The sequence below is a fragment of the Ranitomeya variabilis genome, chromosome 2, assembly GCF_051348905.1.
Source record: "Ranitomeya variabilis isolate aRanVar5 chromosome 2, aRanVar5.hap1, whole genome shotgun sequence".
NCBI classification, from domain to species: Eukaryota; Metazoa; Chordata; class Amphibia; order Anura; family Dendrobatidae; genus Ranitomeya; species Ranitomeya variabilis.
This window is the reverse complement of record NC_135233.1, coordinates 914,492,462-914,516,855: the sequence shown is the minus strand read 5'-3', so window position 1 is coordinate 914,516,855 and position 24,394 is coordinate 914,492,462. Positions and strand designations below refer to the sequence as shown.

Below are 24,394 nucleotides of genomic sequence, written 5' to 3'. Positions count from 1 at the left end.
AAGAGGATTCTCTTTACCAGGTAAGCACACACATGCAGCACATTCCGAATCCAGGCCAGGAGGGGGAGCTCAGGACCCGGATTAAGGCGAGCTTCCCTCAAATATGGATATATGTCCTGGTCTGGAGGAGGCGTTATCCTGTTGGAGGGAGAGCGAGGAGGAGGACAGTTGGTCCAGGGAGACCAAGGAGAACAGACGTCTAAGAGAGACGTAGAGGAGACAGCGAAGCCATGCAGCCAGGATTGTGCTGTGGCTCCTGGGAAGAGGAGAACCTGAAAGGTTGTTGCATACAGTGGAGCACTGAGGAAAGGAGCATAGGAGTGGAACAGGGCTCAGAGGGGAACTGTGGCCGGGCACCCTCTGAGCCGAAGTGCAGAAACCGGGTACCGGGAGCCCGGGGCTTTTGTGGGACTCTAAGATACATAGCAGAACTGGAGGGCATTAGACTACACGTTAACTGCCCGTGCTAAGCCTGAGGTACAGTAGTACGCTTAAGAGCCTGGGTCGTGGTAGAGACCCTATAAAAAGGCTCAAACTGCCTACCGTGCAGGCAACTGTCCCAGGACAAGAGAGAGAGGATTCCTTGCCAGCAAGCTTCAAGCAGCAGAGACCTTGACATCTTAGCACAAGTAGGAAAGGCTTATGGACCTCATCTGGGAGAGGGATCACCTTTGCCTCCAAGCCGGCCGGACCACATCACCACCTGTGCCTGGTACCCTGGACTGTGGACTACCACCAGTAAACCAGGTAAAGACTTTACAACTTGTGTCTTCCACTTATTCATCGGCATACAACACCCTTGCCACACACCTTAAGAGCCATGGGGACCCTGCTTAACCTGTGGGAAGCGTCACCATCCAGCCACCATACCATCACCCCAGAGGACCCCTTTAAGCGGTGTCGGTCCCTAATGACCAAGAACCACAGGTGGCGAAACGAACAATAGACTTTATTCACAATTCCCCTTAAAAGACCTTTCCCTTTTAATTGGGCGCCCAGGGCCACGGCCCGGGTCATAGCCACTGTGACATTCCCTTTAAGACCGGACCCGGTACCGAGTACCCCACAGCCCTGGCAGGCGTTCCAGTTCCCCTGTGCATTTCTCCCCATACTGTCCCCTCACACACACATTTCTCCCCACTTACCGTCTTATCACATTCCCACCTATACTGTCACCTGAATCTCTCCCCCCATATTGTCCCCTCACACATTCTTCTCCCCATATTGTCTCTTCACACTTTTTTCCTCCCATACTGGCCCCTCATAAATTTTTCGCCCCACTCACCATCCTGGCCCCCTTACACTTTCACCCACACCATACTGTTCCTTCACAGTTTTCTAGCCCCCATATTGTACCCTTTCTTTTTCATCCCCATACTGTCCCCTCATACTTGCCACTCTGTACTGCTCCCTCACAATTTTCTTCCCACATACTGTCCTCTTACTTAAACCCCATACTGTCACATCACCCTTTTCTCCCCAATACTGTCTCCTTGCACATTTTTCCACCACTCAATAAAACGTTTCTGTATCCTTAGCTTCATTGGAGCGCTTACCTTGTCGCACCCCATCATCCTCACCAGGGACATCAGCAGTGTGATCTCCATGACTGCATTATTGTGAAGGAAAATTGTGCAGGAACTGGCCATCACAGTGGGCAGAGGTTTTGCTGACTGCTACTCGTGGTCTCCCTATTAGAAGCATTAGTTTTGCACCTATTTACAAGGTCACCTATGCTATCCGCTGTTCACAATGAGTATTTCTTCGATATCCTGGCATAACTTTTGTCTCTTCATCATCATAGAGGTAGTCTTCAACTAGCATAGGACAATTATCAATATCACATCCATAAATCAAGCAGCAGAGGCCAGAAGGAGAACATATTCTTCTCTCTCCAGGTCAGAGTGATGTGCACCATGATTAAGGACAGTTCTTTGTCAAAAATGTGTAGTTTTTCCCTTGATGCTATATTTAGAATTTACCTAGAATCTTTTAAACTGTACTAATAAATTGGTGAAGTTTTATACCCAAATGGCTGGACACCTTCGTTTGCGTTCTCAGTGATGTACCCTTTAGCTATTTCCCATGCTTTTCATGTACTAATCACTCTGTAATGTTTTTGCATTACTTGTTGAATTTATTCTAAAGTCAAACAGTAGCAATAGCACCAAAGAAAAAGTGAAATCTAAAGACAAAATTCACTAATAAGCAAACGGCTCAGGAGAGATTCCCACCTCTAACAGAAGGGTCAATATCTTCTCTTTGTAGCAGTGTCCTCATGGCTGAGAAGTCATTTGAAGCAGCGGCTTCAAACAAAAGGCAGTTGTTCCTATAAAATAAAGCAAATCATATGAGATCACTGACACATACGTGATGAAAATCCCTAATAAGAGGTGACACAAAAATCTACAAGACAAATGAAATGGAGAAAGCTAATCCAACACCTGTAGTATGTTTGAGCTCTGCTATTCTAGAGGGCACTAAAAACATATTTGATTCCAAGACCATTCTGAAAAGATATCGGAGATGTAGTATCGAGTCACCGCTAGTGCTGAATAATAACAAAAATCCAAATAGCATAGATCATAGAACTTGAAGCCTTAGAAGACAGATTAGAAGAAAGGCAAAGATCATAGCATCTTCAGTCCTGTATGCTTCTTATAGAAAAACACATTCATTTCAGGGAACCTGCCATTTAAAGGTGAAATTTAATTTCCAGCGTACAATACAAAGTACCATATAAAACTAAATATAAAAATCAATATTTGTAATAATATGCAATACATAACTGAAAGCCCATAAAGTCTAGTTAGTTTGATTTCTCCTGTCCTGTTCATTTGTTACAATGTTTCAGAATAGATGAGATGTATCAGCATTGAGTCCATAATGTTACCTACACTGGATATAGCCTTGCCAAACTTTCATATTCACAGCAGTTGTTACAGACAAGCTAAGTACAGTGCCTTGAAAAAGTATTCATACTCCATTAACTTTTCTGCATTTTCCACGTTAGGCTACTTTCATACTAGCGTTTTTTGCAATACGTCGCAATGCGTCGTTTTGGCGAAAAAACGCATCCTGCAAAGTTGTCTGCAGGATGCGTTTTTTCCCCATTGACTAACATTAGCGACGCATTGCTACGCATTGACACACATCACAACCGTCGTGCGACGGATGCGTCGTGCTTTGGCGGACCGTCGGCACAAAAAAAAGCTACATGTAACGTTTTTTTGTGCGACGTGTCCGCTTTTTCCGACCGCGCATGCGCGGCCGGAACTCCGCCCCCTCCTCCCCGCACCTCACAATGGGGCGGCAGATGCGCTGAAAATCAGCATCCGCTGCACCCATTGTGCAGCGCAAACAACGCTAGTGTCGGTACGTCGGCCCGACGCACTGCGACGGGTCGAGTACGACGCTAGTGTGAAAGTAGCCTTATACCCATAAATATATTTTATTGTAATTTTATGTGATATGCTAACAGTATCAAGTTTTGGGAAATGTAGAGGAAATGATTAATGATTTTCTGAACATTTTAAAAATATAAATCTGAAAATTGTGATGTGCATTTTTATTAATTCCCCCAAAGTAAATACTTTGCGTGACCACTTTCACTTCAACTGCTGCAAGTCTTTTGGGGTATTCTTCTACAAGCTTTTCACATCTAGAGGCTGAAAAATGTTCCCATTCTTCTTTGCTAATTAGTTCTAGCTCAGTGAGATTGGATGGAGGCAACTGTAAACAGCAATTTTCTAGTCTTGCCACAGATTCTCAATAGACTTTAGGTCTGGACTGTGATTGGGTCACTCAAACTCATGAATGTGCTTTAATATAAACCATTTCATTGTAGCTCTGGCAGTAGACACCGTAGTCCTACTCGAAGTTAAGCCTACACCCCAGTCTCAAGACTTTTGCAGCCTCTAACAGGTTTTCCTCTAGGATTGCCCTATATTTAGCTCCATCCATCTTCCCATCAACTCTGACCAGCTTTCCTGTCCCTGCTGAAGAAAATCATCCCCACAGCATGATGCTGCTACCACCATGATTCATGGTGGGGATGGTATTTTCATGGTGATGTGCAGTTGGTTTTCTGCCACATATCAAATATTTGGTTGCAGCATCTGAAGGGACAGGGAAACTGGTCAGAGTTGATCGGAAGATGGATGGACTAAATACAGTTAAAGGCTGGAGGAAAATCAGCTAGAGGCTGCAGAAGACTTGAGACTGGGGTGTAGGTTCACACTCCAGCAGGACAAAGACCCAACAAACCAACTACCAGAGCGACAATGAATGGTTTAGATCAAAACATATTCATGTGTGTGAATGGCCCAGTCACAGTCCAGACTTAAATCCCATTGAGAATCTATGGCAAGACATGAAAATTATTGTTTACAGACGCTTTCCATCCAATCTCACTGAGCTAGAGCGAGTGTGTAAATAAGAATGGGCAAATATTTCAGCCGCTACTTGTGCAAAGCTGGTAGATATATACCCAAAAGACTTGCAGCTGTAATGGCAGCGAAAGGAAGTTCTACAAAGTATTGGCTCAGGGGGACTGAATACAAATGCACGTCACAATTTCAAGATTTTGTTTTTAAAACATTTAAAAAAAAACATCTATCATTCCCTTTATGTTTCACAAATACTTGGTACTCATTGTTGGTATATTACATAAAATCCTCAAAACACACATTTAAGCTTATGAGTGTGAGTGTAACGTGAAAAAATATAAAACAGTAAATGGGTTGCCATGGTTAGTACATCCATCTTACTTTCCCTAATTTTATGGTTGCTAGTCATAATGTATTTAAGATGATCACAGACTATATGTACAAGATAGAGAATACATTGTTAAACATTACTCACCCACTTTTCACAGTTTCATTCATAATGAGTCTCATCTATCATCTAAGAATCAGAAAAAAATAAGTCATGACCATTTCTACTTTGAGAAAGTTCCATTTATATGTGGACTGTACTTTCAACAAACTTTACATAAATCAATAGCATAAACCAATATAGTAAACTTTGTAATATATCTCATCCATGAAATCTGCTTCTTTCTCCATATAGAGTCTCTTATTCTCTCCCCTCTTGAACTAATCATTCATTCTCCAAAAAATATTTCATATCTGTTTTGCTCGGATCAGTCTTGCTCAAGATCAGTGCCAGCACAGCAAGGTCTCACAATATTTTAAAGTTTATGCAGAGAGGAAAAAAGTGGAGTGAGAAAACAGACAGAATGACAGAGACTATGCTATGTTTTCATTTAGCTTATTCCAATTCAGAATTCACAGCTACACTGCTTAGTACAGCTATAAAATATCTTTTATGCCTCTGCTGTTTTGGTCTTTGTGATGCCTATGAAAAAAGCAGGAATACCTATCTACAATAACTATCTGCCTGTGCTGTGTATAAGAGACATCACAACGTCTTGTCCCCATCCACTAGTTCAGAGTCAATTGCAAACTACAGACAGAACCTGCTAAGTAAAAAAAATGGTGAAAAGTCATATACAAGTGTTTCTCACTAAATTAGAATATCATCAAAAAGTTTATTGCAGTTCTTCAATACAAAAAGTGAAACTCATATATAAAATCATTACAAACAGTGATCTATTTCAAGTGTTTATTTCTGTTTATTTATGTTGAGGATTATAGCTTACAGCCAATGAAAACCCTCAAAATTATCTCAGCAAATTAGAATACTTTAAATTAACTTTTTGATGATATTCTAATTTAGTGATAAGCACTTATAATAGCCAGAAATAGTATTATTCCAAAAGTATCCACACATTACAGCTTATTCTTAAAAGTTATATAAAAACAGATACCCTTATATTTATGCAGGGTCAAACTCGCAGAAGCCAGTACAGCATAGTGGATGGGATTTCTAGAAATGAGTTGACATTGTGGAGTGATTAGTTTTCTCTGGTAATACAGTCCCAAATTTTAAAAAGTGCAAGAATGTAAAGCTACATGTGTTGCAGCTCTAACACTTCACATGGTCTCGGCTGCATCTCTTGTGATGATAAAACCTGAGTCAGCTATAATGCAATAAAAACTAGTATGCTGGGAGGTTTCCATGTGCAAGGTATAGCTAGGCTGCTCTGCACACATCAAAAATTGATTAAACAGGATTTATATTATAAAAAAAATAGCGCCAAGGTCTTGTTTTATAGGATCCCCATATCTGTTACTAAAGGTTTGTAAAATGCCAGAATATTAGTATTCTGAAGAAATGTATGTCAGGATAATATTTTACATGGACCGATGAATTAAAGATGTTGTGTTGGGCCCAGACTAGTATTAGCTTCAGGCAAGATTTTGTCCCTCTTTATCTCTTAAACAATATCTCATGGTAATCTTATGGTGAAAACTGAAAATGTGGATCTCATCTATTTGTTGGATAGTTAGAATGTGTCCAGATAATTTTAGGGAGAAACGTTTCTCCTTGTGGAGAGGGATATGTTTTACAGTACACACCAGTGTGAGGAGGCTTATAAACCATGCAATGCTCCATACTTTGCAGTGAAGAGTGGAAACACCCCGAAACACAGTCTGCTAATTGCGATTCTAGCTTTGCTTTTTATCCTAAATCATGGGACAAGGCTCGTTAAAAGGTAGATATTGACTTTTAGGATTGCTATTTCCATAGAAGAGACCATTTTCATATTCTAGACATTTTGCAGCACTTAAAAGTGTTAAAAGTACCCAGTAATTATATGCTATATCTCTTATTACGTACTGAAAAATAAATTTTGTAGCATTCACATCATGTAACCTATTAGCACAGGAATCTCTTTCTTCCTCTGTTAGCCCAAAAGGCTACGAATCCATGTATCATTTGTAGGGATTTCCTTAAAGTAATCAGGATCCAAGAAGTATCGTTTCTCCTTGTGGAGAGTGACATGTTAAGCATGTCGAGGTGAGGAGACTTAAAGCCGCAATGCTCCTCTGGGAAATATGCAAATTGTCTCTTCAGAGAGGAAGAGGACTAGAACTCTAGTGCCACCTATTGGACGTAGCAATGTTAAGATTAGAGTTCTAGTCCTCTTCCTCTCTGAAGAGACAATTTGCTTAAAGTAATCAATTTTCATTGTTGCATCATTTTAGACTGTATGAATACACCCTGAAGAATTTTCAAACACAAAGTGGTATTTATGTTTCTGCATCTTGTTCTGTAAATCTAATATATAATTGCCTAGAATACTACTTCCTGCAATTTGTGCCAACTTCCGTGGCTTTGTCCGGAGCTAATGTCCGGAGCTAATGTCCGGAGCTAATGTCCGGAGATAAGTGACGTCACCAGTGTCCTACACCCAGGCAGAGCACAGGGGCCCCAGGCAGCATATGGGGCCCCAGGCAGAGCACAGTGGCCCCAGGCAGAGCACAGGGGCCCCAGGCAGCATATGGGGCCCCAGGCAGAGCACAGTGGTCCCAGGCAGAGCACAGGGGCCCCAGGCAGCCTATGGGGCCCCAGGCAGAGCACAGTGGCCCCAGGCAGAGCACAGGGGCCCCAGGCAGCATATGGGGCCCCAGGCAGAGCACAGGGGCCCCAGGCAGCATATGGGGCCCCAGGCAGAGCACAGTGGCCCCAGGCAGAGCACAGGGGCCCCAGGCAGAACATGGGGCCCCAGGCAGAGCACAGGGGCCCCAGGCAGCATATGGGGCCCCAGGCAGAGCACAGGGGCCCCAGGCAGAGCACAGGGGCCCCAGGCAGCATATGGGGCCCCAGGCAGAGCACAGGGGCCCCAGGCAGCATATGGGGCCCCAGGCAGAGCACAGTGGCCCCAGGCAGAGCACAGGGGCCCCAGGCAGAACATGGGGCCCCAGGCAGAGCACAGGGGCCCCAGGCAGAGCACAGGGGCCCCAGGCAGCATATGGGGCCCCAGGCAGAGCACAGGGGCCCCAGGCAGCATATGGGGCCCCAGGCAGCGCACAGTGGCCCCAAGCAGCATATGGGGCCCCAGGCAGAGCACAGTGGCCCCAGGCAGAGCACAGGGGCCCCAGGCATCATATGAGGCCCCAGGCAGAGCACAGTGGTCCCAGGCAGAGCACAGTGGCCCCAGGCAGCTTATGGGGCCCCAGGCAGAGCACAGTGGCCCCAGGCAGAACATGGGGCCCCAGGCAGAGCACAGTGGCCCCAGGCAGAGCACAGGGGCCCCAGGCAGAACATGGGGCCCCAGGCAGAGCACAGGGGCCCCAGGCAGAGCACAGGGGCCCCAGGCAGCATATGGGGCCCCAGGCAGAGCACAGGGGCCCCAGGCAGCATATGGGGCCCCAGGCAGAGCACAGTGGCCCCAGGCAGAGCACACACCAAATCGGAGGCCGAGGGGCCCCGCCAACCAAATCGGAGGCCGAGGGGCCCCGCCAACCAAATCGGAGGCCGAGGAGCCCCGCCCACCAAATCGAAGGCCGAGCGGCCCCGCCCACCAAAGCAGAGGCCGAGGGGCCCGGCCCCGCCCACCAAATCGGAGGCCGAGGGTCCCCGCCCACCAAATCGGAGGCCGAGGGTCCCCGCCTACCAAATCGGAGGCCGAGGGTCCCCGCCCACCAAATCGGAGGCCGAGGGGCCCCGCCCACCAAATCGGAGGCCGGGGGTCCCCGCCCTCCAAATCGGAGGCCGAGGGGCCCCGCCCACCACTTCGGAGGCCGAGGGGCCCCGCCCACCAAATCGGAGGCCGAGGGTCCCCGCCCACCAAATCGGAGGCTGAGGGTCCCCGCCCACCAAATCGGAGGCCGAGGGTCCACACCATCCAAATCGGAGGCCGAGGGGCCCCGCCCACCAAATCGGAGGCCGACGGGCCCCACCCACCAAAGCGGAGGCCGAGGGTCCCCGCCCACCAAATCGAAGGCCGAGGGTCCCCGCCCACCAAATCGGAGGCCGAGGTTCCCCGCCCACCAAATCGGAGGCTGAGGGGCCCCACCAACCAAATCGGAGGCCGAGGAGCCCCGCACACCAAATCGGAGGCAGAGGGACCCCGCCCACCAAATTGGAGGCCGAGGGGCCCCACCCACCAAAGCGGAGGCCGAGGGTCCCCGACCACCAAATCGGAGGCCGAGGGTCCCTGCCCACCAAATCCGAGGCCGAGGGTCCCCGCCCACCAAATCGGAGGCCGAGGGTCCCCGCCCACCAAATCGGAGGCCGAGAGTCCCTGCCCACCAAATCAGAGGCCGAGGGGCCCCGCCAACCAAATCGGAGGCCGAGGGGCTTCGCCAACCAAATCGGAGGCCGAGGAGCCCCGCCCACCAAATCGAAGGCCGAGCGGCCCAGCCCACCAAAGCGGAGGCCGAGGGGCCTGGCCCCGCCCACCACATCGGAGGCCGAGGGGCCCCGCCAACCAAATCGGAGGCCGAGGAGCCCCGCCCAACAAATCGAAGGCCGAGCGGCCCCGCCCACCAAAGCGGAAGCCGAGGGGCCCGGCCCCGCCCACCAAAGCGGAGGCCGAGGGGCCCTAACCACCACATCGGATGCCGAGGGGCCCCGCCCACCAAATCGGAGGCCGAGGGGCCCCGCCCACCAAATCGGAGTATAAGGGGCCCCGCCAACCAAATCGGAGGCCGAGGGGCCCCGCCAACCAAATCGGAGGCCGAGGAGCCCCGCCCAAAAATCGAAGGCCGAGCGGCCCCGCCCACCAAAGCGGAGGCCGAGGGGCCCGGCCCCGCCCACCAAAGCGGAGGCCGAGGGGCCCGGCCCCGCCCACCAAAGCGGAGGCCGAGGGGCCCTAACCACCACATCGGATGCCGAGGGGCCCCGCCCACCAAATCGGAGGCCGAGGGGCCCCGCCCACCAAATCAGAGGCCGAGGGTCCCCGCCCACCAAATTGGAGGCTGAGGGTCCCCGCCCACCAAATCGGAGGCCGAGGGGCCCCGCCTACCAAATCGGAGGCCGAGGGTCCCCGCCCACAAAACCGGAGGCCGAGGGTCCCAGCCCACCAAATCGGAGGCCGAGGGGCCCCGCCCACCAAATCGGAGGCCGGGGGGCCCCGCCCACCAAATCGGAGGCCGGGGGGCCCCGCCCACCAAATCGGAGGCCGAGGGGCCCCGCCCACCACATCGGAGGCCGATGGGCCCCGCCCACCACATCGGAGGCCGATGGGCCCCGCCCACCAAATCGGAGGCCGATGGGCCCCGCCTACCAAATCGGAGGCCGAGGGTCCCCGCCCACCAAATCAGAGGCCGAGGGTCCCCGCCCACCAAATCGGAGGCCGAGGTTCCACACCAACCAAATCGGAGGCCGAGGGGCCCCGCCCACCAAATCGAAGGCCGAGGGGCCCCGCCCACCAAAGCGGAGGCCGAGGGTCCCTGCACACCAAATCGGAGGCAGAGGGACCCCGCCCACCAAATCGGAGGCTGAGGGTCCCCGCCCACCAAATCGGAGGCCGGTCCCCGCCCACCAAATCGGAGGCCGAGGGTCCCCACCCACCAAATCGGAGGACGAGGGGCCCCACCAACCAAAAGTAAGTGCGGCCCCAAAAGTAAGTGCGCCCCCGGGTGCAAAAGTAAGTGCGCCCCCGGGTGCAAAAGTAAGTGCGCCCCCGGGTGCAAAAGTAAGTGTGCCCCCGGGTGCAAAAGTAAGTGCGCCTCCGGGTGCAAAAGTAAGTGCGCCCCCGGGTGCAAAAGTAAGCGCGCCCCCGGCCCCGGGTGCAAAAGTAAGCGCGCCCCCAGTCCCGTGTGTGAAAAGTGCTGCTGTAAAGCTGGTAGCGCTGTTCAAGCACCATGTATTTCCTTCAGGAAATGCCCATCTAATATATAATTGCCTAGAATACTACTTCCTGCAATTTGTGCCAAGAAAGAACATACCAATATACATAGTTATTGATACATATTATTTATTATTTACATTATTGTTCTTAAGCAAAGAACCGTTGTTGTGGCATTTGCCACAACACGCAAAGTTGTTGTCTGATGTCTTTCATCACTCCCCTCATAAGCATGTTCATGGATCCTGTGTAACTGTACCTTAAATAACAAGAATTGTCAAGAGCTGGTGAGTGCAGCCATTTTTTGTTCTTTCTTACTATTATTTATTAGTTGTATTATTCTTACATTTGAATAAATAAAGTATATATGGATTCTAGACTCCCGATTCTTTAGAATCGGGCTGCCATCTAGTCTTCTAATATTACAATATCAGCATTATTGAATATACTTGTTAAAAAAATTACATACAAACACACTTTAAATAACAATACAGATAACTATACTTAATATTGGAGTAATGGAAAAAATGTACTGTTGAGTGAATAGAATGCAACTAAGATAATGCCAATGATAGATAAATGTCAGGCATGTGTTCTACGCGATAACTAACACAATATGTATGACCTGTAGCTAATAATCCCTGATCACTTCATTACTATGGATAAGTCCTTACCTGGCTGCAAACATTACCACCCTGACTAGTATGTGATAGTGGTGCCCTTGATCCTCAATGGCTCTCCCTATCCTTTCCATAGTTTACCCTAGATACATTCCATAAGAGCAAGAAAAAGGAAAGTAGTTGAGGGTGAATAATCATGATTAGTATGGTAAATGTATCCCAAATTAAAAAGAGTGAATTAGGGACCCTAAGGGTATGTGTCCACGTTCAGGAAACGCTGCGTTTTTGACGCTGCGTTTTTCCGCAGCGTCAAAAACGCAGTGTCCAGATGTTACAGCATAGTGGAGGGGATTTCATGAAATCCCGACTCCACTATGCGTTAAAAAACGTATGCGTTTTTGCCGCGAAAACGCACATGCGGTGCGTTTTTTCAAAACGCAGCATGTTGCTACAATGAGCAAAACACGCAGGAACACCGCAGGTGACCTGCCAGTGACCTCAGGTGCAGTTTTGGTCAGGATTTTACTTGCATAAAATCCTGACCAAAGCCTGAAGCAAACCTGAACGTGGACACATACCCTAATATTGCTATTAGTGATGAGCGAATATACTCGTTACTCAAGATTTCTCGAGCACGCTCGGGGGTCCTCTGAGTATTTTTAGTGCTTGGAGATTTAGTTTTTCTTGCCGCAGCTGAATGATTTACATCTGTTAGCCAGCATAAGTTAAGTACATGTGGGGATTCTCTAGCAACCAGGCAACCCCCACATGTACTTATGCTGGCTAACAGATGTAAATCATTCAGCTGAGGTGAGGAAAACTAAATCTCCGAGTACTAAAAAATACTCGAAGTGCCCCCCGAGCATGCTCGAGAAATCATGAGTATATTCGCTCATCAATAATTGCTATATATGAAAGTCTGGTATAATTTTTATCTGCACCAAATGATAAATCAAACAACGATATTGAGAAAACTAACATACAATGTGAATTTTATTTTCACAAGGGTAACAGGAGAAAATGCACCATACAATTTTGTTATGCACTTTCTCCTCAGTAAGCTGATTTGTTTGGGCGCATGTCAAAGCTCAGAAATGATGAAGTAACGTTTTGCAACACAGATTTTGATGGAATGTTCTTTGTCACATTTGAAAAACCCCTGATGTGCCTATACAGTGGGAGCCCCCACAAGGGACCCTATTTTGGAAACTAGACGCTTCAAGGAATTTATCTAGATGTGTGGTGAGCACCTTGAACCCACAGGTACTTCACAGAATTTTACAACGTTGATATGTGAAAATGAAAAAAAAAAATTTCCCCCACAATATCCTGCAAAAATGTTTTGTTTTTGCCCCAATTTTTTTCATTTTCACGAGGATAGCATGAGAAAATGGACCTCAAAATTTGTTGTGAAATTTTTCCTGAGTAAACCAATACACCATATATGGTCAAAAACTAATTTTGAATTTAAATTTCAAAATACTGACCGTCACATCGAAACATAGAATAAGTGTGAACAGGTGCTGAACCTAGAGTCACCAACTCGTACACCGTCAAATAAATAAGGCAGCACACTGCGGCGCTAAAACATGCAAACATGAAAATTGAACTGCATTACTGCATTAGAAATATGAAAAAATGAGGCCAATTGGCCAATTCATGTGTACCTTGTAGCCACATTAAGGCATCTGTCTAGGTCCTGGTATACAAGAGATGCCTTAATGTGGCTACCAGGTACACATAAATTGGCCAATTTATGTGCTCAACGCTCTCATTTTTCATATTTCTAATGCAGTAATGCAGTTTAATTTTCAAAAACTAATTTTGAGACACAGTGCAAAGCTCAGAAGGGACGAAGTGCGATATTCGAGTTCAGATTTTGCTGGAATGGTTTGAGGGTGCCATGTCACATTGGTAGAGCCCCTGATTTGCCAGAACAGCAGAACCCCATAAGAGACCCAATTTTACAAACTACATCTCTCAATGAATTTATCTAGGGGTGCAGTAATTATATTGCCACAGAATTTTATACCATTGGACAGGGAAGAAAAATATTTACATTTTTTCCACAAATTGTTGTTTCCGCCCAAGATTTTACATTTTTACACTGGGAAATGTTTAAAAATGGCACCAAAATTTGCCCCACAATTTCTGCTGAATGTAGAAATACCCTATATGTGACTGTATAAGTACTGCTTAACCACATGGCTTGGCTTGGGAGGGATGGAGTGCTATTTACCTCCTAGAGTGCAGATTTTCCTAGAATAGTTTGCGGACTCCATATACAGAACCCCTAAGTGCTAGAAGAGCAGAATCCCCCCTCAAGTGAAAATTGCAAACTGCCATTGTAGTGCCCAGTACATTGTAGTGCCCAACCCATGCTTCTGGAGACACACACCTGTAAATTAGGCGGGCTGTCATCGGTACAGAAGTGCCAAACATGTGAACGCTAAATGTGGTTTAGACACACTATGGGGCTCAGAAGGGAGGAGGCATTTAGATTTGGGAGTGCAGAATTAACCAAATTTGTTTTGGGGGGCAAGGAGGTTTTAGAGCTTTTCCAGACCCCTCATATTATCAGTAACTTGGAAGCCCCCTATATTTCCATTAACAAATGACAAGTCTGAGTGGGGACTGAGTTTTTATTTTTTTATTGATTTGAAGCTTTTGTTGGGAACATTTTACATAACTTTTATTTGGCATGATAAGCTGGGCACTTATATTGAGGTTTCCATCTAAATCTTCAAGTGACACGATTCAGATGAAACCCACGAGGGAGCCACTCACTGTTATGAGGCAGTAGAGTTACTCTGGACTCCGTCTAGTCTCTGTTCAGCGGTCTCCTTTTCAGAAGTGAGCAAAACTCTGGTACCCAGTGCCAGATCATAGTACAGACGGCGTCCACAGTACCTCCATCTGCCTCATTATAGGGAATCTTCCACCAGAGGTTCTGTCTAAATCACGTATTTCAGAGATTTACATGGAATCCCCGGGTGTTGTGAAATTGGATTTTGGGCTCCCCCGGTGGCCACTGGTGGAATTGAACTTGTGTGCATCATCCCCTCTGTTCACCTGTTCCCATCAGGATGTGGGAGTCGCTATTTAACCTTGCTCCTCTGTCACTTCCATGCCGGTCAACATTGTAATCAGAAGCCTTTCTGTGCATGTTCCTGCTTCTAGACAACTCCCAGCTAAGTGGACTTTTGTCCTTGTTTGTTTTTTGCATTTTGTTCCAGTTCACAGCTGCAGTTTCGTTTCTGTGTCTGGAAAGCTCTTGTGATCTGAAATTGCCACTCTGATGTTATGAGTTAATACTAGAGTCTTAAAGTAATTTCAGGATGGTGTATTGATAGGGTTTTCAGCTGACCATGAAAGTGCCCTTTCTGTCTTCCTGCTATCTAGTAAGCGGACCTCGATTTTGCTAAACCTATTTTCATACTACGTTTGTCATTTTCATCTAAAATCACCGCCAATATATGTGGGGGCCTCTGTCTGCCTTTTGGGGAAATTTCTCTAGAGGTGAGCCAGGACTGTATTTTCCTCTGCCAGGATTAGTTAGTCCTCCGGCCGGCGCTGGGCGTCTAGGGATAAAACGCAGGCTACGCTACCCGGCTACTGTTAGTTGTGCGGCAGGTTTAGTTCATGGTCAGTTTAGTTTCCATCCTTCCAAGAGCTAGTTCGTATGTTTGCTGGGCTATGTTCTCTTGCCATTGAGAACCATAACAGTTTGACCGGCCCGCAAAGGGTTAAATTAATTGGCAGAGAAAGGAGAGAAAAAAGAAGTCTGCTGAAGATTTTTTTTTTTTTTTTCCTTCAGTTCTGAGTGTGCTTCCAATTGAATCACTTGCTAGTCTGCCTATATTGCAGCCTTCCTCTCTCTCTCTCCTTCTAATCCTGGAATGGCTCTGTGTTCACCTGTTTAAAATGGATATTCAGAGTTTAGCTGCAGGTTTGAATAATCTCACCACGAAAGTTCAAAATTTACAAGACTGTGTTGTTCATGTTCCTATATCTGAACCTAGAATTCCTTTGCCTGAATTTTTCTCGGGGAATAGATCTTGCTTTCAAAATTTCAAAAATAATTGCAAGTTGTTTTTGTCCCTGAAATCTCGCTCTGCTGGAGATCCTGCTCAGCAGGTCAGGATTGTGATTTCTTTGCTCCGGGGCGACCCTCAAGATTGGGCTTTTGCATTGGCTCCAGGGGATCCTGCGTTGCTCAATGTGGATGCGTTTTTTCTGGCCTTGGGGTTGCTTTATGAGGAACCTCATTTAGAGCTTCAGGCGGAAAAAGCCTTGATGTCCCTATCTCAGGGGCAAGATGAAGTTGAAATATATTGCCAAAAATTCCGTAAATGGTCTGTGCTTACTCAGTGGAATGAGTGCGCCCTGGCGGCGAATTTCAGAGAGGGTCTCTCTGATGCCATTAGGGATGTTATGGTGGGGTTCCCTGTGCCTGCGGGTCTGAATGAGTCCATGACAATGGCTATCCAGATCGATAGACGTCTGCGGGAGCGCAAACCTGTGCACCAGTTGGCGGTGTCTACTGAGAAGACGCCAGAGAATATGCAATGTGATAGAATTCTGTCCAGAAGCAAACGGCAGAATTTTAGACGAAAAAATGGGTTGTGCTTTTATTGTGGTGATTCAACTCATGTTATATTAGCATGCTCTAAGCGTACTAAGAAGCTTGATAAGTCAGTTTCAATTGGCACTTTTCAGTCTAAGTTTATTCTATCTGTGACCCTGATTTGTTCTTTATCATCTATTACCGCGGACGCCTATGTCGACTCTGGCGCCGCTTTGAGTCTTATGGATTGGTCCTTTGCCAAACGCTGTGGGTATGATTTAGAGCCTCTTGAAACTCCTATACCTCTGAAGGGGATTGACTCCACCCCATTGGCTAGTAATAAACCACAATACTGGACACAAGTAACTATGCGGATTAATCCGGATCATCAGGAGATTATTCGCTTTCTTGTGCTGTATAATCTACATGATGTGTTGGTGCTTGGATTGCCATGGCTGCAATCTCATAACCCAGTCCTCGACTGGAAAGCTATGTCTGTGTTAAGCTGGGGATGTAAGGGGATGCATGGGGACGTACCTTTGGTTTCCATTTCATCATCTATTCCCTCTGAGATTCCTGAATTCTTGTCTGACTATCGTGATGTTTTTGAAGAACCTAAGCTTGGTTCATTACCTCCGCACCGGGAGTGCGATTGTGCCATAGATTTGATTCCGGGTAGTAAATACCCTAAGGGTCGTTTATTTAATCTGTCTGTGCCTGAACATGCTGCTATGCGAGAATATATAAAGGAGTCCTTGGAAAAGGGACATATTCGTCCTTCGTCATCTCCCTTAGGAGCCGGTTTTTTCTTTGTGTCTAAGAAAGATGGCTCTTTGAGGCCGTGTATTGATTATCGGCTTTTGAATAAAATCACGGTTAAATATCAATATCCGTTGCCACTGCTGACTGATTTGTTTGCTCGCATAAAGGGGGCCAAGTGGTTCTCTAAGATAGATCTCCGTGGGGCGTATAATTTGGTGCGAATTAAGCAGGGGGATGAGTGGAAAACCGCATTTAATACGCCCGAGGGCCACTTTGAGTATTTGGTGATGCCTTTTGGCCTTTCAAATGCCCCTTCAGTCTTTCAGTCCTTTATGCATGACATTTTCCGTGATTATTTGGATAAATTTATGATTGTGTATCTGGATGATATTCTGATTTTTTCGGATGACTGGGACTCTCATGTCCAGCAGGTCAGGAGGGTTTTTCAGGTTTTGCGGTCTAATTCCTTGTGTGTGAAGGGTTCTAAGTGCATTTTTGGGGTGCAAAAGATTTCCTTCTTGGGATACATTTTTTCCCCCTCTTCCATCGAGATGGATCCTGTCAAGGTTCAGGCTATTTGTGATTGGACGCAACCCTCTTCTCTTAAGAGTCTTCAGAAATTTTTGGGCTTTGCTAACTTTTATCGTCGATTTATTGCTGGTTTTTCTGATGTTGTTAAACCATTGACTGATTTGACTAAGAAGGGTGCTGATGTTGCTGATTGGTCCCCTGCTGCTGTGGAGGCCTTTCGGGAGCTTAAGCGCCGCTTTTCTTCCGCCCCTGTGTTGCGTCAGCCTGATGTTGCTCTTCCTTTTCAGGTTGAGGTCGACGCTTCTGAAATCGGAGCTGGGGCGGTTTTGTCGCAGAGAAGTTCCGACTGCTCCGTGATGAAACCTTGTGCTTTTTTTTCTCGTAAATTTTCGCCCGCCGAGCGGAATTATGATATTGGGAATCGGGAGCTTTTGGCCATGAAGTGGGCTTTTGAGGAGTGGCGTCATTGGCTTGAGGGGGCTAGACATCAGGTGGTGGTATTGACCGACCACAAAAATTTAATTTATCTTGAGTCCGCCAGACGCCTGAATCCTAGACAGGCGCGCTGGTCGTTGTTTTTCTCTCGGTTTAATTTTGTGGTGTCATACCTACCGGGTTCTAAGAATGTTAAGGCGGATGCCCTTTCTAGGAGTTTTGAGCCTGACTCCCCTGGTAATTCTGAACCTACAGGTATCCTTAAGGATGGAGTGATATTGTCTGCCGTTTCTCCAGACCTGCGGCGGGCCTTGCAGGAGTTTCAGGCGGATAGACCTGATCGTTGCCCACCTGGTAGACTGTTTGTTCCTGATGATTGGACCAGTAAAGTCATTTCTGAGGTTCATTCTTCTGCGTTGGCAGGTCATCCTGGAATCTTTGGTACCAGGGATTTGGTGGCAAGGTCCTTCTGGTGGCCTTCCCTGTCACGAGATGTACGAGGCTTTGTGCAGTCTTGTGACGTTTGTGCTCGGGCCAAGCCTTGTTGTTCTCGGGCTAGTGGATTGTTGTTGCCCTTGCCTATCCCGAAGAGGCCTTGGACGCACATCTCGATGGATTTTATTTCAGATCTTCCTGTTTCTCAGAAGATGTCTGTCATCTGGGTGGTGTGCGACCGTTTCTCTAAGATGGTCCATTTGGTTCCCCTGCCTAAGTTGCCCTCTTCTTCCGAGTTGGTTCCTCTGTTTTTTCAAAATGTGGTTCGTTTGCATGGTATTCCGGAGAATATCGTTTCTGACAGAGGAACCCAATTCGTGTCTAGATTTTGGCGGGCATTCTGTGCTAGGATGGGCATAGATTTGTCTTTCTCGTCTGCTTTCCATCCTCAGACTAATGGCCAGACCGAGCGGACGAATCAGACCTTGGAGACATATTTGAGGTGTTTTGTGTCTGCAGATCAGGATGATTGGGTTGCTTTTTTGCCTTTAGCGGAGTTTGCCCTCAATAATCGGGCCAGCTCTGCCACCTTGGTGTCTCCTTTTTTCTGTAATTCGGGGTTTCATCCTCGATTTTCCTCCGGTCAGGTGGAATCTTCGGATTGTCCTGGAGTGGATGCTGTGGTGGAGAGGTTGCATCAGATTTGGGGGCAGGTAGTGGACAATTTGAAGTTGTCCCAGGAGAAGACTCAGCTTTTTGCCAACCGCCGGCGTCGGGTTGGTCCTCGGCTTTGTGTCGGGGACTTGGTGTGGTTGTCTTCTCGTTTTGTCCCTATGAGGGTTTCTTCTCCTAAGTTTAAGCCTCGGTTCATCGGCCCGTACAAGATATTGGAGATTCTTAACCCTGTGTCCTTCCGTTTGGACCTCCCTGCATCTTTTTCTATTCATAATGTTTTTCATCGGTCATTATTGCGCAGGTATGAGGTACCGGTTGTGCCTTCCGTTGAGCCTCCTGCTCCGGTGTTGGTTGAGGGCGAGTTGGAGTACGTTGTGGAAAAAATCTTGGACTCCCGTATTTCCAGACGGAAACTCCAGTATCTGGTCAAATGGAAGGGATACGGTCAGGAGGATAATTCTTGGGTGACTGCCTCTGATGTTCATGCCTCCGATCTGGTCCGTGCCTTTCATAGGGCTCATCCTGATCGCCCTGGTGGTTCTGGTGAGGGTTCGGTGCCCCCTCCTTGAGGGGGGGGTACTGTTGTGAAATTGGATTTTGGGCTCCCCCGGTGGCCACTGGTGGAATTGAACTTGTGTGCATCATCCCCTCTGTTCACCTGTTCCCATCAGGATGTGGGAGTCGCTATTTAACCTTCCTCCTCTGTCACTTCCATGCCGGTCAACATTGTAATCAGAAGCCTTTCTGTGCATGTTCCTGCTTCTAGACAACTCCCAGCTAAGTGGACTTTTGTCCTTGTTTGTTTCTTGCATTTTGTTCCAGTTCACAGCTGCAGTTTCGTTTCTGTGTCTGGAAAGCTCTTGTGATCTGAAATTGCCACTCTGATGTTATGAGTTAATACTAGAGTCTTAAAGTAATTTCAGGATGTGTTTTGATAGGGTTTTCAGCTGACCATGAAAGTGCCCTTTCTGTCTTCCTGCTATCTAGTAAGCGGACCTCGATTTTGCTAAACCTATTTTCATACTACGTTTGTCATTTTCATCTAAAATCACCGCCAATATATGTGGGGGCCTCTGTCTGCCTTTCGGGGAAATTTCTCTAGAGGTGAGCCAGGACTGTATTTTCCTCTGCCAGGATTAGTTAGTCCTCCGGCCGGCGCTGGGCGTCTAGGGATAAAACGCAGGCTACGCTACCCGGCTACTGTTAGTTGTGCGGCAGGTTTAGTTCATGGTCAGTTTAGTTTCCATCCTTCCAAGAGCTAGTTCGTATGTTTGCTGGGCTATGTTCTCTTGCCATTGAGAACCATAACACCCGGGGTAAGCTCTCAGGGCAGAGCACAGGATAAATGAGAGCCGAGCCCTTCTGCGATTTTTGAAAGACAGAATAAACAAATCAACAGCAGGCGAAGAATTGGTTTTATTTATTTTTTACGCCATTCCTCGTAATTTTCGGGCACATTACTATCGCTTTCTATTCCAATTTTTTGGAGGCAGAACAAATAAAAACTATCAATTCAATTTTTTTATACTGTTCTGTGTGTGTTAAAATTGATAAGGCAGCTTTATTCTTTGGGTCGCTTTGATTACAGCGATACCATATTTATTTTTTTATGTTTTGACGTTTTTGCACAATAAGAACTATTTTATAGCAAACAAAAATTCTTTTTGCGTCGCTTTATTCTGAGACCTATAACTCTTTTACTATTCCACTGACAGAGCTGTATGTCAGCTTGTATTTTGCAGGACAATATGACGTTTTCAGAGATACCATTTTTACATTTGTCTTTTTTGATCGTGTTTTATTCCACTTTTTATTCTGCGGTAAAATGATAAAGCATAGGTTTTTTTCCTCGTTTTTCATTTATTTTTTTAACTGTGTTCACGGAAAGAGATAACTAGTGGGAGTTTTATAGGTTGGGTCATTCCAGACACGGCGATACCAAATATGTGTACTTTTTTTTGTTTGTGTTTGTTTTTACATAAATAAATGTATTTATTGGAATAATATTTTTTCACTTTTTTGCTCCTTGTTTTGTGATTTTTTTTTTAAACATTTTTACAATTTTTAATACATTTTTTTTTTTAAATTGTCCCAGGACAGGTCATCAACTTTACACTGATAGATCACTGATCTCATGCACTGCAAAGCTGCTGCATTGCAGAGCATTAGATCAGGGTCTCTCACACAGGCAGGAGGGGTGTCAGCTCCTACTCTGAGCAGGTGACCTCAAGGCTATCTTTCAGCTCGGGATCACCATGGAAACCATCAGCACAATGCAATTGCTGAGTAAGAATACTTTTATGTCTTCACACCTTATGCCAGCACGTATCCTATCAGTTCCCCAAATTAGCAAATCTTTGTATTACAATTATGGCGAAAATAGCTCGGAATTGTTGTTAAGATGCTTACATCTTCCACATCACGAGCGGCCATAATATCTCTTATGTGTTCACATGTGCGAACATGGATGTAAGTCCGATGTATATCAACTTGCAAGTACATAGCGCATAGTGTATCACAAGCACGGATGATCACACACACATGTGCCATGGCCAGAACTCAATACGCCTCGGATGACCAGTATTTAATGCTTGGTAGGGACACACAAAGGATTATGGGTCCCTGAGGAAGCCAATGCGAAACGCTCGTTGGGGCCATTCGCGTGTCATCACACACAACTGACTATGCATAAGAGCCTCTCTATGTATATTCAGATGGTGCCCCAGTAAATCCAGCCTACAGCACATGCATTAAATGAATTACTATATAGTGATACCATGATCTTCCGACATCCTCTGAGTGACTATAAAATTTACATAAGCACTATGAACTTTTTATAAATAACCCCCCCTCACCAGTCAGTGACGTACATGCCTGTTTCTATCTGACCTTTGCGCTAAAATACTCTGTAACTGATTTACATGTTTGTTATATGTATGAACATGGATATTTTGAGGTTAATAAAATATATTTTATATACTTTTTTGAACATCTACTCCTTGTCTACAGTTTGTAATCCAGTTCTGGAGTGTCCTTATTCCGTGATTCATTAGGTACATTTAAATAGGCACAGGGTCCTGTGATATGGTTATATACGGATACGGTTCCTGTTCTGGTGATAAGACTCCCCCATAGGGCCTTGTAGCTATCCCATCACATACTACAGCACAGCCAATCAGGAGAGAATATTACAGCTTATGTAAAAGCAGAGGCAGGGAATACACAGCCATTTTGTGGTAAATCTGGATAGTGAACAGGCGTCACAGCCTGGCCATGGAGACAAGGAGAAAAAGATATGACACTGAATAAACTAAAGATAGTGTGTGGTGTGACAGCACAACAGGAAAAGAAAATTAATGTGTGAAGAAATGAGAATAGTGTTTTACACAATATTCATGGTAATTGAATGCCTTAGAGGACATTTGATTGGCTGCAACTCAAATTTTCTGAGCCTATTCGGCTGAATATGCGTTTTAATGGATTCGCTCATCTGTAGCATTTAGGATTTCAGTACTGATAAATTATACAGTTCATACAGTAAGAACAATGATCGACACAACTTGTCAGAAATCCCGCCTCTGTCTATTACAAGGAAAATTGATGTATAATTTAGATCTCGGAGATTTCCATCCTCTCAATTTTAGTCCTTTTTTTTCCTCTTTTTACGGAATCGTAAGCACTGACTTTGGCTCAGGTCAGAGAAGTCTTCAGGTCTTGAATGGTTGTCAGTGCGCTCTTGTAATACCTTTGGCAGACAGGCAGCATCTTGAAATTAATAACTGCTTGAAGACTCCATTTTCAAAGAATGGCTCTTACTTCATAGATATAAATTAACATTTTTTTCTTATTGCCATTGCACTAAAAATAAGAACTTTGTGCACAAAACCTAACAATTGCTAACAGTTATGTAATAAGAAAATAGGCTACAATTCATATGCAGTAATCTGAAAGTGTAAACTATGTATTAGTGTGCAGAAAATAGTACATTGCGTTCTTTACTTAGAACGTATGGAAGCCCTTGTCTGTGTGCTCTGCTGGATGCCATCTGAAAACATAATCTCTTTTAAAACCAAGCCAGGAATTCATGATTTTTTTTCTACTCACTGATGAAAGTCTTTTTGAAGCATTGGTTTACGAGAAAGGAAAATTATTTTATTTAGGCAGAAAAAAAAACCTTTTTAAATCCATGTCTACAAGTTATAAAAATAGAAGTTATACCACAAATTCCGGACTTAATATTTCATTTCATAGATAGAAGTCAACAATCTCAGGGGTCCTGTTTGTTTCTAGGAGTCATGTTACATCTTCTGTTCTTTCAGCATTTCATTCTCACCTACATAGAGGTGTGTCAAACTGCTAACGGTAAAATGTTATTTGTGTAATGCAACCGCTTTTATATAAAGTACAGAACAATGCAGTAGTTGCATAGGAGGTTTGTACATTTGTAAATAAATTTAAAAAAAAAATGGATAAAGTAATAAAATTGTTATTCTCAACTGATTTTCTAACATGCAAAGAATCATGCATTTCATTTTAAACTGAAAGAAGTTATTGTACCACTATTATAGATTTAAAAAAACTATGTACACGATGAAGTATTATTTCTGGGTGTAATCATCGTTCTTACAACGCTCTACTCTTGCATAAATATTAAAGGCAGTTTACCCCTGTAACATATTAGGAGTAGTGTTGAGCATTCCGATACCGCAAGTATCGGGTATCGGCCGATACTTGCGGTATCGGAATTCCGATACCGGGATTCCGATACTTGCCGCGTATCGGATACCGGAATCGGAAGTTCCAAGATTCAAAATGCAGAAATTCAGCCAATGAGAATGATTCCAAGTGTGGGCACATCCTGTTTAGCATGGAGGGCATGAAACTACTGGCAAGGCTGTGATTGGCTGCTGAAATGATGTCATGATGCAGTTTAAAAGTCGCTGGCGCCATTTTGCGATCACTCTGCTGTGAATTCAGTTAGTGACAGGACGCTGTTTGCTGACTGAGGGACAGTTTAGAGATAGCGATTTGCTTCTTTGTGCTTTCCAAAGGCTAATTTAGCAACCGCTGTGTTCACCTACTATTCACCTTGCTTTTGCCTTGTAGCGCTGTTTTCACAGCGATCTGCAAGGTCTGTGTGTGTGTGTGTGTGAGTGCAGCCCACTCTCTAGTCTGAGTGCAGCCACATAGGCCATCCATAGCTGGTTGTATTCAGTTCAGGGAGGGTGGTTCATTGCCTCATACTGTTCTTTTTTTTTTTTTTTTTTCAAGTAGTGTAGTCTGCTGCTAATTTATTCAAAAAAATCCTATTAGTGTCTTTCCACCCGTCTCCAGCTAATTTGTGGAAAAACACTACATAGGATAACGTAGAGGAGGGTTTTTGGGCCTTGCAGCGCCGTTTACGGCTGTCTGCACGGTCTCCGTGTGACTGCAGCTCGCCCTGTAGTCTGTGAGCAGCCATAGCCTGGTTGTCTCCAGCTCAGGGTTGTTCACTGCGTCATACCGCCAAATCAATTTTCATTTTGTTTTAAGTAGTGCAGGCTGCTGCACATTTTTTCAAAAAAATCCTATTAGTGTCTTTCCACCCGTCTCCAGCTAACTTGTGGAAAAACACTACATAGGATAACGTAGAGGAGGGTTTTTGGGCCTTGCAGCGCCGTTTACGTC

At 45.7% G+C, this 24,394-nt stretch overlaps 1 protein-coding gene across 1 annotated transcript in view; it reads right to left on the bottom strand.

Annotated features, from left to right (window-relative positions):
* LOC143810019 (transient receptor potential cation channel subfamily V member 6-like) overlaps positions 1 to 24,394 on the bottom strand; it is a 216,672-nt gene that overhangs the window by 156,542 nt on the left and 35,736 nt on the right. Inside the window, exons 3-4 of the mRNA XM_077292933.1 lie at positions 4,864 to 4,905; positions 2,235 to 2,329 (exon numbers count right to left, since the gene is read on the bottom strand). Of these exons, the coding sequence (XP_077149048.1) occupies positions 2,235 to 2,329; positions 4,864 to 4,898 (130 nt within the window). The 5' untranslated portion in view covers positions 4,899 to 4,905. The remainder of the gene's footprint in view (positions 1 to 2,234; positions 2,330 to 4,863; positions 4,906 to 24,394) is intronic.